Raw genomic sequence first — 14,736 nt, forward strand, 5'->3', positions numbered from 1 at the left:
TCTGCAAACAGTCATAATTTTCTTTTTCCTTTCAAACTTTGACAATCCTTTTTTCAACTTTTTTATGCTCTCACATTATAAGTCATTCCAAGGTAAGATTTCCCTTTAATGATAGCAGCCATTGTAATCATTTATCGGTGAGATATCAACCAAGAAAAAAAAGGTACGTGAGAATTACAAATGTTATCATTCCATGCTGATAAACAATCACAGAGAACATTCTTGAATTCTAGAAAAGACTTGGCATATTTATTACTTTTCTAATTTCATCTATTAAACACTGATATTTACATTAGCTGTGTTAAGGCAGAACCTTTTACAGATCTTCGATACATTTAGTTATTATTTCTTGTATTGAATAAAATCCATTCCAATTAGAGTATGAAATATAAATGCCTTTTGAATTTACATGCATTTATTAGTACAGTAGGAAATCTCAGACGACCTCTACATGATAAAAATTTCTGCGAGATTGCTTTGTAATTCAAACGCATCATTCTGTATTTTCTGTTACGTATTTTTATACTGAAATGTAAAATGTTTGTACTTGTAGATTAGAATATTTAAATATTGACTACATCTGAATCACCAATCAACTCTTTTTTATACATCTTTCATGATTTCATGTCATCTAAATTTTTTAATACCATCTAAATGTACATAGGTACCGTAAGCATTGCTACATTAACAAATGAATGTAACTTTTTTTACTTGTAAATATTCTCTACAGGACAACGCTGTCCTTTTTAGAAATAAATAAAACCGTATTTACAATGTGTTTTCTTGTATATGACTGCGTCCTCTTCTCCCTCTCTGTACATAACAATGTAGGTTGTCACAGATTAGATAAGAAAATGTTGTAAAATTACCAAGTACTATTTCAAAGAACAGAGTGCATCTACATATAGTCTTTATAAATCAGGAACCAGTTTAATTTTGTGACACAGATAGATTGGATGAGGATGTGAAACAATCCTTTAACCCTATCTAGACCAGCAAAACTAAATATAATCACACATTTATGAATTTTGATTGAAAAGACAATTTGCATTGACTTTGTACACAAAATCATGTTTTTGAGCAATTTTTGGTCTAACATGCACTTTACATAATGTTGCGTAATTTCAGAACTACGTACCCGGGTGACGCAAAATTGGTCTCAAAAGTTGCGCACGACTTGAAAGTAAAAAGTCGGCAAAAAATATCGCGTGATTCGTTGAGGGGGGGCCTCCGAGGCCCCCCGGCCTACATAGGGTTAAGGGCTGATAGGAAAGACCATTCTTTCCATAAATTTATTAAATACTTTGTCATTCTGATGAGAATTATACAGGTAACTGACTAAGTCGACCTTCCATAAGTTGAATTATTGCCCAAGTCGAAGCAATTTTTTACTGGATTATTGAAAACGTGTTGTACCTTTTCAGTCGATTTTCCCCAAGTCAAACAGATTCTCTGGTCCCAAAAGATTTGACTTACGCAGAGTTACCTGTATACACTGTATGACAAGTAAAATGGGCTCTCATAAGCCACAATCTGGGCCCCGTCATACAAAGAGTTATGATTGATCCAATCAATTGCAACTATGGTCGGCCAGCAATGTCAATATCTATTATGCATGTTCAAAATATTTTCTAGCTATGATGTACATTCCTGCATTGTTTTCTTGAAAATTCACTTTGCTTCTCTTTGCATACACAAAGGGCATTGTGCAAATTTTTCGCAGAATTTTTTTTTGACATTTGATGGATTTCCATAGAGTTACAACTGATCAGATCAATTGCAACTCTTTGTTATATGGGGCCCTAATTGAATCAGGAATTCCTTTATATTTAAAAAAATGAATTATGCTTCCAATATTACAATCCTTCCTTAAGCCATAAATATTCAAGTCCTTTGTTGTGGATAATTGCCATTTTAAGGCTGTTCGAGCAAAAGGCTAGGTTATATTGGAGCACCATTCATGTTTACATGGTATGTGGTAGTCATGCCTTTTTTCTTGCCAAATATAAGGACACCATTTCATGAAGTTTTCAACAATGACAAGTTGTAATCTCCTGACAGTAAAGGGATAATTTGAGATCAGTGCTTTTCCACTACTCAAAACCAACAGTTTCACTGAAATTGTCAGAGCTGATAATATTGTCAGTGCTGATGACTTTCATGTAACACCATCCTGATGTTGAAACGATGTGCAAGTTCAAACAAATGATCAATTATTCCAAAGGAGAATGACCTTTGCATTTCATTACATGTACAATCAAACTGAGGCTATGTTAATAAATCCAAAGGTAAATGTCCTCCGTCTATGGTACATACAGGAGCACTCTTAAACCTACTTCAATATGAAGAGATTCACATTTCCAATCATGATTTCATATACTTGTAGCAAATTCTCTCTTAGGTGTACGAGGGTGATTTATCAAATGGTTGCATGGATCACAAAGCAAGTGTTATAAATCTTTGAGAATATAACAGATCAAAGTCACAATAATCCACACTGAAACACAATGATCCTTTAGAGGCTTGAGACAAAAGAACCAAAGCAATACAAGCAGTAGAAGGCTTGCAGTTCTCTCCTTTATGTCTTCGACTAGTCTTGCAAGTCAAGTTGCTTCGTCACAGGAGTCACTGGGATAAGAGTTCACGCAACACATTCTCGGCTTTGTTTCAGTCAGACGAGCTTTATGGTGTTTATCCTCCTTGGAGCAGGAGCCACAGGTTTTGGAGGCATGACGATCGGCTTCGGAGGCATCTGGACCTGCTCCGCAGGACCGTCTTCCTTGACTTCCATCTCGTCTGCTTCATCGCTGTCACTCTCTGCAGTCAAATCAACCACGTCTTCATTGTCCTCATCATCATCGTAGTCATCTTCGTCATCTTCATCTGGTATAATGATGTCTTCATCTGCTTCACTGTCTTCATTGGGTACAGTGTTTATACCAGATACAGATGGAACATCATTCTGCTGGTTGCTAGGTATGGTTGTTGTCTTGACGCTGGATGATGACGATGATGATGCATGATCTTCTTTTGAGGGTTGATTTGTAGAGGAGGATGAAGAGTTTGCAGTTTGGTTGGAAGGTGGAGAGGACAATGTAGTCAACTGGATTCTCCTTGGTGGTGGCTTTGACCTGAAAAAAAATAAAGTACAAAAAAAAATTTAAATTGTATGAAAATAATAACTGAATTGAAAGCTGATTATTTCTGTGAAAAACAGACTCTACTAATAAGGATAAAACATTATCAGGATGTGAAAAAAAAGTACTCCAATAAAATCAGGAGATGGCAGAAGAAAAAAAAATCCATAATTAGTAAATAGGGTATCAAGGTAGAAGTTGGTAATACACTTATACACAGATTAAACTGAAATACTGATTTCCAAATAGAAAAGTTTGATTTCATTTCATTGGGGTGTAGAGAGTTTTTTTGCGAAAGCCTCACAAAACATTTATGAAAAATCTGTTCTTTCTAATGAGTGGGTAGCCAAAACCCTAATTCTTTCATCCTTGACTCACCCAGGTGGTCCTGATATCATTACTGGTGTGATCCTCTTGGGTTCCTTCGCTCCATTCATTCCTACAGATTTGACACTCGTAGAGGCTGGGTTATTAGGCGTCGTGCCATTAGACACCGGTTGCTGATTTGCTGGTTTTGAAATCCCTGCAGCCTGATTGGGTGATTTTGAAATCCCTGCAGTCTGGTTTGGTGACTTTGAAGTCTCAGTGACCATGTTGGTTGACTTTGAAATCCCTGTATTCTGATTGGGTGATTTTGAAATCCCTGCATTCTGATTTGCTGGTTTTGAAATCCCTGCATTCTGATTGGGTGATTTTGAAATCCCTGCATTCTGATTGGATACCTGAGATACTGCAGCAGCAGGTGCAGGAGTAGGTGAGGGTGAAGCTTTTGTAGTAACAGATGCAGCAGGAGAAGGGGTAGGGACCGGTTGAGAGACGTATGGAACCCCAAGTTCATCAGGTTCAAAGGTCACAAAGGAGCAGTAGCCGTCTGTTGATGAGACAGCTAATATCCTGCCATCGGATGACCTGTAAAGGATTTCCAAACATAGGAATGATTCAATTTAATTGGAGGATTACATGATCATTCTTGCATACAAAATGCTCCAGCAAAATTTAGGGTAGGAGAAAAAAGCAAATCAAATGGGGCTAGCACATAATACGCCTGCCTGTAATACAGAAAATGGAGTTATTGGTCAAGCAAGAAAAGTGGAAGGTAGCGACTTGACCTTTTGACCCCAAAATAAATAGGCTCTTTGGGATCCATGCCAGTATCATACACACCAAATTATGAGCCTAGGTTAAGTTAAAGTGAAGTTATATTGTGTTTACAAGGACTTCAGAAGGGTATGATGAAAACATGTCACTGTGACCTTGACCTTTGGACCTCAAAATCAATAGGCTTCCTGGGATCCATGCTAGTACTATCATACACACCAACTTATATGAGCCTATGTTACGTTAAACTGAAGTTATCACGTTTACAAGGAAAAGTTAACGGACCATAATACGTCCCGTGTAGAACGGGCATATAATAAAAAAGAACAAAGATTGGATTTCATTACATATGCAGGAAGAAAACCTTACTGATTACTTTCCATGAAACCTAATACTTTCTTTGTGATTAAAATAAAAGAAAATATAATTCACACTAAAACTACAGTCCCATGTTTTACTAACCATGTGACATCACTGAGCTGATGATAGTGGATGTTTGAGATGAGACCAAATGGAATGCTTTGCTGGGTATCATATAGGAGCAGAGAGTCCTCCGTTGCTACGGCAAACACCATCCGATAAGGTAAGCTGATGAGAATATCATAAATTAAATATCTTCGGTTGCATATATTAGGGTAATGAAGACATAATATTTACATAAAAAAACAATTTAAGTAATGAGACATAAAAAAAAAAATAAATGCTGAAACCCACACACATAAATGCACGCACACAACATTAACAAATACCAGCAAATGCACATTTGACAAATATAAATTACTTTAAGAGCTTTCTCTAAGAAGCATTTAAGATATTGCAGTATTCAATGAAAGTGCTGAAGAAAGCTGCTGGGCATTTCCATAAAACAATCAACCTTTTTATAAATAAATAAACATTAATAATATTATATACCGCAAATTCACAAAATTGCCTCTAATTGGTTAAGAGAAAGGAAAATGGAAGTATGAAGGAAATAGAAATACTTTGTACAACAAAATGTTTGACCACTGTTTTTCTTCCTTTTTTTTACTCTACAACACAAACTGCTCAAGCTAAGATAATTTAACTCAAGCTATGATAATTTAAGAGGTAAACAAATTGAAAACAGTAACAAATCATATCAGGGTGGTCCCACATATGGACGGTCAGATATAAATATTGCTGTTCTTTTAAAATCTTTACCTGCTACAGAATACTGTGCAGAATCAAGTATTAAGTTCTGTGAGGTTCTTACTCAAATAACTGTGTAGATTGGTCCTTGGTCTCAGGCTCTGATGGTTTGCTAGATGATTTATCTTGAACATCTTTACCAATATCTGATTTCTCTTGACCATCTCCATTTGATTCCTGAGAAGTGTTAGCATCGGTCTCCATTGGTTCTACGGAGGGAAGAGAAAAAGAAATATATATTTTTTTTATATAAAACTATGTCAAGTTATTTCCTTCTCATTCTTTCAATTTACCAAAATTTGAGATTCATCCCAGTTAATGTTGAAAGAGGAAAAAATCATTTAAATACTGTGATCATAAATAAACCAGGGGAATAATCGCAACTTGGGTGTATTAGGTTACTAGATAGAATGTTTACTATCATTAAGTAGATGTTTGACAGAATCACATTATCCTGTATATGTTTGCATTGCCTCACTGGATCAAATGGAATGATGCTAGACCCTTTTTAATACAATTAAAAAAGGTTATAGCTATGATGAAAAAATATATCTATTCATCTGGACTTACTTTGATTGAAACAGAGGACAGTTTCATGTCCGATCCGGGACGCTTCTTCAGCTCTTCTGAATTGGCGGGAAATCGTTGTTGTTGATTGGCGCCGAAGCACCGTCGATGTTATTGTCTTGGAGACATCAAGGAATTTTTCGGATTACAGGATTGTAAATCTGAGAGAGGTTATGTTGTAATCCTCCTCCTTTGTTGAGACAATAACATCGACGGTGCTTCGGCGCCAATCGGCAACAACGATATCCTGCCAATTCAGAAGAGCTGAAGAAGCATCCCGGATTGGACGTGAAACTGTCCTCTGTTTCAATCAAAGTAAGTCCAGATGAATAGATTTATTTTTTCCATCGTAATTTGACTTTTCCTGAATGAATCAAAACATACATCAGTTTATTAAAGGTTATAGCTGTTACAAGAAATTTTGATAGCATATTTTTACCATCTTTTTGCTCTGCTTTTTTTTCCGGTGTCGCTGTGGTAGAATCAGCCTCGCTTGATTCCTGTCTGAGTTCAAACAATACCGGGCAACATCGTACAGCGATGGTAGCCTTGGTAGGGCATGGCAAGTGTAGAACAGGCCTGGAGGAAATGTGAAAGAAATATCAAAGCAATATCAATACAAAAATTATGCATATTGGAAACTACATCTAGAACCACCATCAATCTAGGACAGGTATGTGAGAGAGGTGAAACAAGGAGGTAAATACATGATTGAGCAGGGAGGGGTGTGGGACACCCCCTCCCACATTAGGAAACTTTTGTGTGTTGAACTCGAAATTATGCATTCTGGGGCCTGTAACATAAAACTTAGCAATGATCGATTTTTCTACGATTGATTCCATTGACTACAATTTACAATCAATTGTGGAAATCAAGCGTACAATCAATCCTTGACCTTTGTGTTACGGGACTCTGGTGTTTTATGATCTGTTATGAAAAAAATATATAGCATTTATGAGGTGCCAATTATCTAGTCACCTATTAAATGGCACACTATATATAACCATGAGTTCAGCTGCAACTGCTAAAGGCACCTGGTACATTCAAGGAACTAATCCTGCCTGGTACCCATTCACCTCACCTTCGTTGAGTGCAGCACAATGTGAATCGATTTCTTGTTGAAGGAAATCATGCCATGGCTGGGATTTGAACCTCCGATCCACATGGCGATATGGATCCTTGCCAAGTCACTGGCTGAAAGCTATCATATGACCATTCGTTTATTTTCAGCTAACAGGAAAATTTGTCACTGACTGGTACAAATGACTAGTACAAACACGCCCGAGGCATAGCCTAGAAACCTTTTAAAGGTACCTTGTATGTGTAATTTTTACTAAATCCTGCAATTGTATACATAAAGACCATAAAAAGGTAAATTTTTTTCTTTAAGCAAACAAATAATTGAGACAATAGTAAACATGTCCCCTAACACCAACAAACACAACTAATACCAACATTATTGAAAGAACTTCTCTGATTGCATTTGGACTTACTTTGAGAAGGATGCTGATGAGAACACATAGGTTGTATTGAGGACACTGTCCCCTAGTTCCAGGATACCAGCAGGAGCAATAAGAAGCTCACCGTCAGGACTGAAGGTTAGTCGTCTGAAGAATGATTTCATGGTGTCATCGTGGAACATACGGTACTGCTTCGTCATACCCTATCAATGAGATATGAGGACTAAAGATACCGGGTCTAAAGAATGATTTCATGGTTCATCATGGAACATACAGTACTGCTTATACCCTATCAATGAGATATAAGGACTAAAGGTTAGGGGTCTAAAGAATGATTTCATGGTGTTATCAAGAAACATATGGTACTGCTTCATTATACCTTCTCAATGAGATATAAGGACTAAAGGTAAGGGGTCTAAAGAATGATTTCATGGTGTCATTGTGGAACATACAGTACTGCTTTGTCATACCCTATCAATTAGTTATGGGATAAAAAAAGAATAATGAAAATATCATATGTATCAACTGAATACAGAATCTTAATAATTAACCGATTATCTAGTCTTAGCTCTACAGACCTCCACAGAAAGGAACATAATTCATAGAATCTCAATTTACCATGCCTTTTTAAAGAAATACAGCAGTTATTTTTAATGTATAGTAGTGTTCTTTTATATGAGTTTATTTCTAATCAAACTGCACAGATATTTGTTCAATTATTTCTGTCTCAAGGACAGAAAATTATTTATAAAATGGAAAAAATAATAATGCATCCAGTAAGAGTAAATGTCATCAAACTACCTTGAAGTTAATCTTTATCAGCAAGTAAGAAAATAGTTAAATTTGAAAGAAATTTGAAGTTTTCTTTGGTAACTAACCTCTCCATTATTACCAGCTGCAGCCATGGTGAGTTTGTTGACATGATGAATGCATCTATTGTTGAGTAAATTGTACACTCTCATTGATCTGTGATAAAACAAAATTTTGTCGATTCAGTTAATCAAAATTGTATTCATGAGCAAATTAACAAAGAGCTTGTCCTTAGAGTGGATTTATTTAGATAGTAATGCAACATTATTACCTGTATGCATATTGGACAATTGCATTAAAATTGCTATTACTGGTATTGTAATTTCACCAATCAAAATAACTGTGATCAAAATCAATTCCTGATCAGCTCATTTCTCCCAGAGACTTGGCAATGAATTTCATTGCAACACTGATGTTTTAATTTGATAACCCCCTCCCAAAACCAACTAAAGTATTTGCAAAACAAAGCATTACTATAGATCTGTTCCCCTGGATCATGTCATGTAATTGCATGCTACATGTAACCATGGAGACAAAGGCCAAATATTTTTTCTATTTACAAAGAATGAAACATACCTATCACAGCTGATTGTAGCACAGAATCTATCCTTAGGATCCCAGGCTACTCCTTGGACAAAACTTCTATGATCCTTCAGAAGAAACAACTTCTCTCCTGAAAGATAGAGATATCATTTAGATTCTAAATGATCACTGTATTTAACATTGAAATAAGAACAAATAAAACTAAAACTTCTATTTCTAATGATAAAATAAATACCCAGATCAATCACCTTCCAGTCTAAACAGGTATTACTTTTGAATACCTTGAATAAATGGATGGTTTAACAAACTTTCACTCCATCTACAGTATATGATACATGAAAACCCCACAATTTATAAGTAGGAACCAACTTAATTGATGTACAGACATTTCTACCTCACACCAAGTACCTAATTCATGTTGCCCGTTTAGTCTGAAAAACTAAGTCACAAAAAATTTTAGAATCAGCAGGATTAGAACCTGCTATCTCTTGCAAGCCTATGTGACTCTCATATAATACTACATGCAGTGGTGTATCTAGGGGCTGCAAGGGAGGCACGTGCCTCGGGTGCCACTTTCAGGGGGTGCAAAAAAGGGGAAAGATGCTCAAATAAAGAAAACCAAAAGAAAAATGAAGAGAAAAGGCAAAGGAGTAAAGGTGCAGAAAACATACCGCTGGAGGTGATTAATACCCTCCTCCTACATATGCTATATATGCAGTTTCCTACACATTTAAAAGAGGATTTTATGTCTTTACCCAGGGATGAATAATCGTGCCAAGTTTTGATTAGTAATATACTTATTCTCATCAAGAATTCCAACAAACAGTCCTTAAAATATTCCTTTTTAACTGCAAATATCATAACTTTTCATCTCTAGCTGCGGGTATGCATTTTGATACCTTACTCTCTAGTAATTATAATAATAATAATGCTAACATTTACAGGGGGCTTTCTTACAAACAGTTCTGAAATACACATTTTTTCTGGTACAATTGTTAAAGCATTTAATCAACCACTGATTTGATAAGGGTGATGCAAATTCTCTTCATTCATTTTTACAAACAATCATTACAATATTCCTTTTAGGGGGAAAACATGAGTGTGCCTTAAAAACAGAATTGGCATTGCCTTAAAATTGTTGAAATTTAAGGCTAGTGTAAAGATTCAATCCAAAAGATTTAAATGCAAGAAAAAGTAATGTGCCAAGTATTGTATTGTATCAAAGTGTAGTATGGATTCCATCTAGTCCTTACCTTTCTGTATATCCCAGATGATAGCACTGTTATCCACAGACCCTGAGATCATTCTTGACCCATTTGAAGACCAGGAGATATCATAAACATCCTCAAGATGACCCCTGGAAAAGTACATCAAGTCGTATTTGATTGAAAACCGGATATGAGAGTTATTTTGATGAGGATGTAAGTTTCCTTTGTAATCAGGTTTCATTATCAGTAAACACTTATTGTAGATTGCAAACCTTAATTCATAACATTTATATGAACTTTGAATCCTACTGATCAATAAGTTTACATCCAAGTTGAATGCGGCAAATCAAGGAACTTCACATTTCGACATGGACAAAACACTATATGCTCAGCATCATATAACACAATCCCTATAAGAAACAGCACAGACTTTTGGTAAGGCATCTAAGATTAATAATAAGCAAACGCACTACTGCAGCAAACCCTGTTTCATTAGCAGGATTCAAAAGTCTGAGAATTATCCTTTTCCTACATGGAAAAGGGTATTTTCTATGGCTGAAAATATGTTGAAAAAGTTTGAATTCATATTTGTCTAAAAACAATGTATCCCTTCATTTGGTTAAACTATGGAGAATTATAATCTTCAATTATTATACAACATTTTCAAAATTTCAAGGATTTTTTTATATTACATCTGACTTAAAATGTAGGGTTCTTGACGATGATTTTGGGATAATATGCCTCAGGGTCAGCTATGGTAAGGGAGAACCTAAGAATTAATACCAACGATGTCGACCAACATCTCAGGTACCAACTTAATTTAGAAGCTAATGGTCACTTCAAATCATTGAAATGATTTATATCAATCAATTTTAACCCCTGCTGTCTACTGTAGTTATGGCATGGTAGGAGAGGGTAGACTCACCTAAGTGTCTTGGTGGTAGCCCAGGTTTCCTTACAGTCTTCATCTTCCTTGCCAAAGACCGGTGCTACGTTACCAACCTCCTGAAGCTTCCACAGGATTACCAGACCATCTGATACAAACAAATTGAGAATACAATAATTAATATTGATCATAGGTTTAATACATATTTCTCATTTCTCAACATGGAATTTTCTTTGGTGCAGTCCTTTCCTTGACACCATGCTAGGCTGTAATGAAGTAGAAAAACATCTGAGATAACATCCATGGAACAAAAAGTTGGACAAGTTCCTGATATTTAGATGAATTGACAAAGTTTCATAATTTGTATATTTCAGTAATCATTACCCAAAACAATTTTCGAGGGGGAGGGGGAAGTGGATGAGAAAGAAATGAAAGGAAGAAGAAATAGAGAAAGAAATATGAGAGAAAATTGTAGTCTTAGAAGGGGGGGGGGAGGGTTAATGGGTTATGTATGTGGCTCATAGGGCGGAGAAAGAAGCTTGAGTAGGAAATAGAACATGACAATTTTTTAATTGGGACAGGAAAATAATGAGGAAACTGGCATCTAACATTCCAAGACTACACACTTGTGTGGAGATCACAGACTTTCTTAAACATCTTACCATCTGCCCCTGAGGCTAAGATGTCTCCATCAGGTGAGAACCTGACCACATTAACAGCTTTGGTATGACGGGAGAGACTAGCAGCGAATGTGGGTTGAGCCTTGCCATCATTATCAACATTGACGTACCATACCTGTCAATGAATATAAAGAAAATATCTCATGAATATTCACATTTTCTTTAGAATGATCTTGAGCAGAAAATGTTCATGATCTCTGTAGATTATACAATTTCATTTATTTAAAATCTTTTGTCTTAATCATTGGTCAAAGACCATTTCTCAACCAATCCAACAGCCTATAAATAGGCACAGACTTATTATGAGTCAAGTATGAAAGTATGAATGTGAATAATGCCATGAACAAGTTGGCCTCAATAAATTTTGATTTTGTTGTAAAAGGGATCGGCATATCTTGAACCTGTATGCACTTGTATGATACACAAATTTTCTAAAGATTAGAAACCTGAACATTAAATCTGAAATTTCAAAAATGTAATAGTTTGGAGCTGCAATAGCAATTTACCATGGAATTTGGGTAACATGTAGCTAGTCACAAATTATATATCAAAAGAGATTTAAAAACAATTTTCAGTCAGATATCCTTACTGAAGACAGGGGGAAGAGGGAGGGGGGGGAGGGGGAGGGTTATGGCAAATACATTGACCATTTTCCTTCCAGTGTGCCAGAGGACAGAATGCAATTTCTGTGATGTTTGATATCAGAAACATGTGGCAGAGAAGAAAAGTAGATTAACATGTAGCTTCGCTAAATCTACTTAAATTTTGGAGGAAGAGCAAAAGCCTCCTCATACTGTAGAGCTCTGGGGACTCCCTAGTAGGGAGTATTTCATTTACAATTCTGTCAGTGATTTCCCCAGAGAGATGCTAAATGCTGAGCTACAAATCCTTGCAAGTGATTGGTCTAGAGCAAATTAGCCAGTGAAAATCACTGACAAAACTCTCCATGAAATACTCCCTTAAATTATGCAATAGACCTGGCATGCCTGCTTCAATCTGTGCTTTTAGTATATTTACCAGAATATTTGTGTCTGTGCTAGCCGTCGCTATCCTGCGTAACGACCTTTTTCCAGGTTGAAAGTCGGCACTGTAGACAGGATCACGTCCATGCCAAGAAATCTCTGGAGTTTCTACCTTCATCTGCATATTAAAAGAAAATTTTATGAACGAACATAGTGAAACCTTTGCAATGATGCATCTGATGACTTGTACATGTTCACTGCAGAGTGCAGAAATAAAATCACTCTCACTTTTGCATTTTTAAAAAATTTACAAAGGTTAGACTTAGAATTTTTATTTGAAAATAGAGATTCTAGCAATTCTAGCTGTTTCAGGAATTTTTAAAGTGATTAAAAAAAACCCTGGTCGTGGTGTGGTTTGATGGGTGTGATCTACATGTACATCATTTGAAGTAGATATAGTTAAAACAAGCAACTAGAGACTAGGCCTAGGTCTACTTCACACCATTACGTCGCATGTGCGAGGGTCTGAGCTCGGACCCTTGCGTATGCGATGTTTTGAAATCGGCAGCGAATTATTTATGAATTTTATATTTTTCCCCACAAAATCCCACCTTTGTCACTCGAAATATCAGAGCGAGTTCACGGGCTCGATGTTCGGGTAGGTGGAGTGTAGTGTAGTGGTAGTGAAGTGGAGCCTGCACGAACATCGCTTGTTGAGTATGGCCATATCTAGGCCCCTTATATTGTGTTTGTTAATGATGTATTAATTTCAGTTCGGAACTTCGGATAAACCAGGCCCAGGGAAATGGCACTTGTTCACTGCTACCATCTGGCCTGTGGAGAATCTACAGGTAGGACTATGGACTATGGTATGCCAATGCTGTATAGAGCACACACTTTAAAAAATCATTAAAATATCACTTTTGTGACCAAAATTACTAATTTCCATAGTTTTAATTTATTTATCATTAGTAATGTGGGAATAATCACCAGAGCGCTCAAAAACTTGAATTTGGGCATATTTTTGTGTACGCCCTCTATTGGTGGAAAGTAATATGCCAAGAAAATTTTCATTTTTTGATCTCTATTTTTAATTAAGAAAAAATGATATAAAGAATCAAATTTGAATAAGAGCCAAGCAGTATGAATTAACAGGTCTAATGGAAACTGTCAGTGTAAAAAAATCAAGCATTTGCCCCAAAGAAAAAGAGAAAATAAGCCAAACATTCCCACCCTTATTTTGTCACACATGGAGATATAACTGAGAACAAGGTTATATTATAACCTTGTTCATTGAATGAGTGGGAAATGGGAGTTCTTCTTCTTCTGATAAAGTCGTACTATATTAGTTGCGCGACAGACGAAGTAAGTCACTGTTTTTTCCCTTTTAAGCTTATTTTTTCACTTTTCCCGTTACTTTTGGTGCATTTCATTTCAGGCCAAAATATTTAAATGGAATTTATTTTGGCCCATTTCTTAATTTTATTTTTATTAGGGCCTATGTAACTAAGACAAAAATATTGTTTACCCCCTAGTAAGTGCGGCTGCATGATCGCGAGCCGTCTGTGTGTGTACGAGGAGAAATAAAACAGAATTGAAAATGTTGAAAAAAAAAACTCCTCGAAACAGACGGCTGCCAAGCAGTGCCAGCTGTCGACAAACTCAGAGCAGCGCTACCAGCTCGGCGGGCGCCGCTATCAACGTAGATCCTACATGTACCGAGTCCTACCGTACCGCCCGGTCGATCTCGTCTCGTGAAATGGCGAAAACATCACTCAATCAAAGCCACACAAACGACAAGTAGGGTAATTCATAAATACCAAATTTCGATCGAAAACATTAACTATGAACTGATAATCATTATTCACAGCACAAATACTAGGATTCAGCCATTTAAAGAAGAATACTTACATTGTTTTTATCATGGACAGTTTCAGCTCAGGTAATGTGCCAAAATCAAAATTTTCTCAAAAGTTCCCGCGAAATAAAATAATTATAACTCAAGAGGGCAGTAAAAGAATTGATTAGTCTTTAAGATCAGACTAATGTATTTCCACTGTGACATTTTCAAATAAAATAGATTACATTATCGTAATGTTTATGGAATATAAATACGAAATATTTCAATATCTATGAATGATTGACTTTTACTTATATTTCTTACGAAAAAACTCAGTATGATAAGTAATTAATTCTAGGAATTTACAAATGGGCT

General features: G+C 36.0%; 1 protein-coding gene across 1 annotated transcript; it reads right to left on the reverse strand.

Annotated features, from left to right (window-relative positions):
* Positions 1-1,714: 1,714 nt before the first annotated feature.
* On the reverse strand, positions 1,715-14,501 carry LOC121413500 (chromatin assembly factor 1 subunit B-like). Its single transcript, XM_041606324.1, has 13 exons — positions 14,433-14,501; positions 12,577-12,699; positions 11,542-11,674; positions 10,919-11,027; positions 10,039-10,142; positions 8,819-8,915; positions 8,311-8,398; positions 7,466-7,635; positions 6,412-6,551; positions 5,470-5,614; positions 4,698-4,823; positions 3,516-4,046; positions 1,715-3,131 (listed from the first exon to the last, which is right to left on the reverse strand). Exons 2-13 carry the CDS (start codon positions 12,697-12,699, stop codon positions 2,672-2,674), a joined length of 2,226 nt encoding a protein of 741 aa, XP_041462258.1. The 5' UTR covers positions 14,433-14,501; the 3' UTR covers positions 1,715-2,671.
* Between the last annotated feature and the right edge of the window lie 235 nt (positions 14,502-14,736).

The sequence above is a fragment of the Lytechinus variegatus genome, chromosome 4 (assembly GCF_018143015.1).
Source record: "Lytechinus variegatus isolate NC3 chromosome 4, Lvar_3.0, whole genome shotgun sequence".
In the NCBI taxonomy this organism is placed as follows: Eukaryota; Metazoa; Echinodermata; class Echinoidea; order Temnopleuroida; family Toxopneustidae; genus Lytechinus; species Lytechinus variegatus.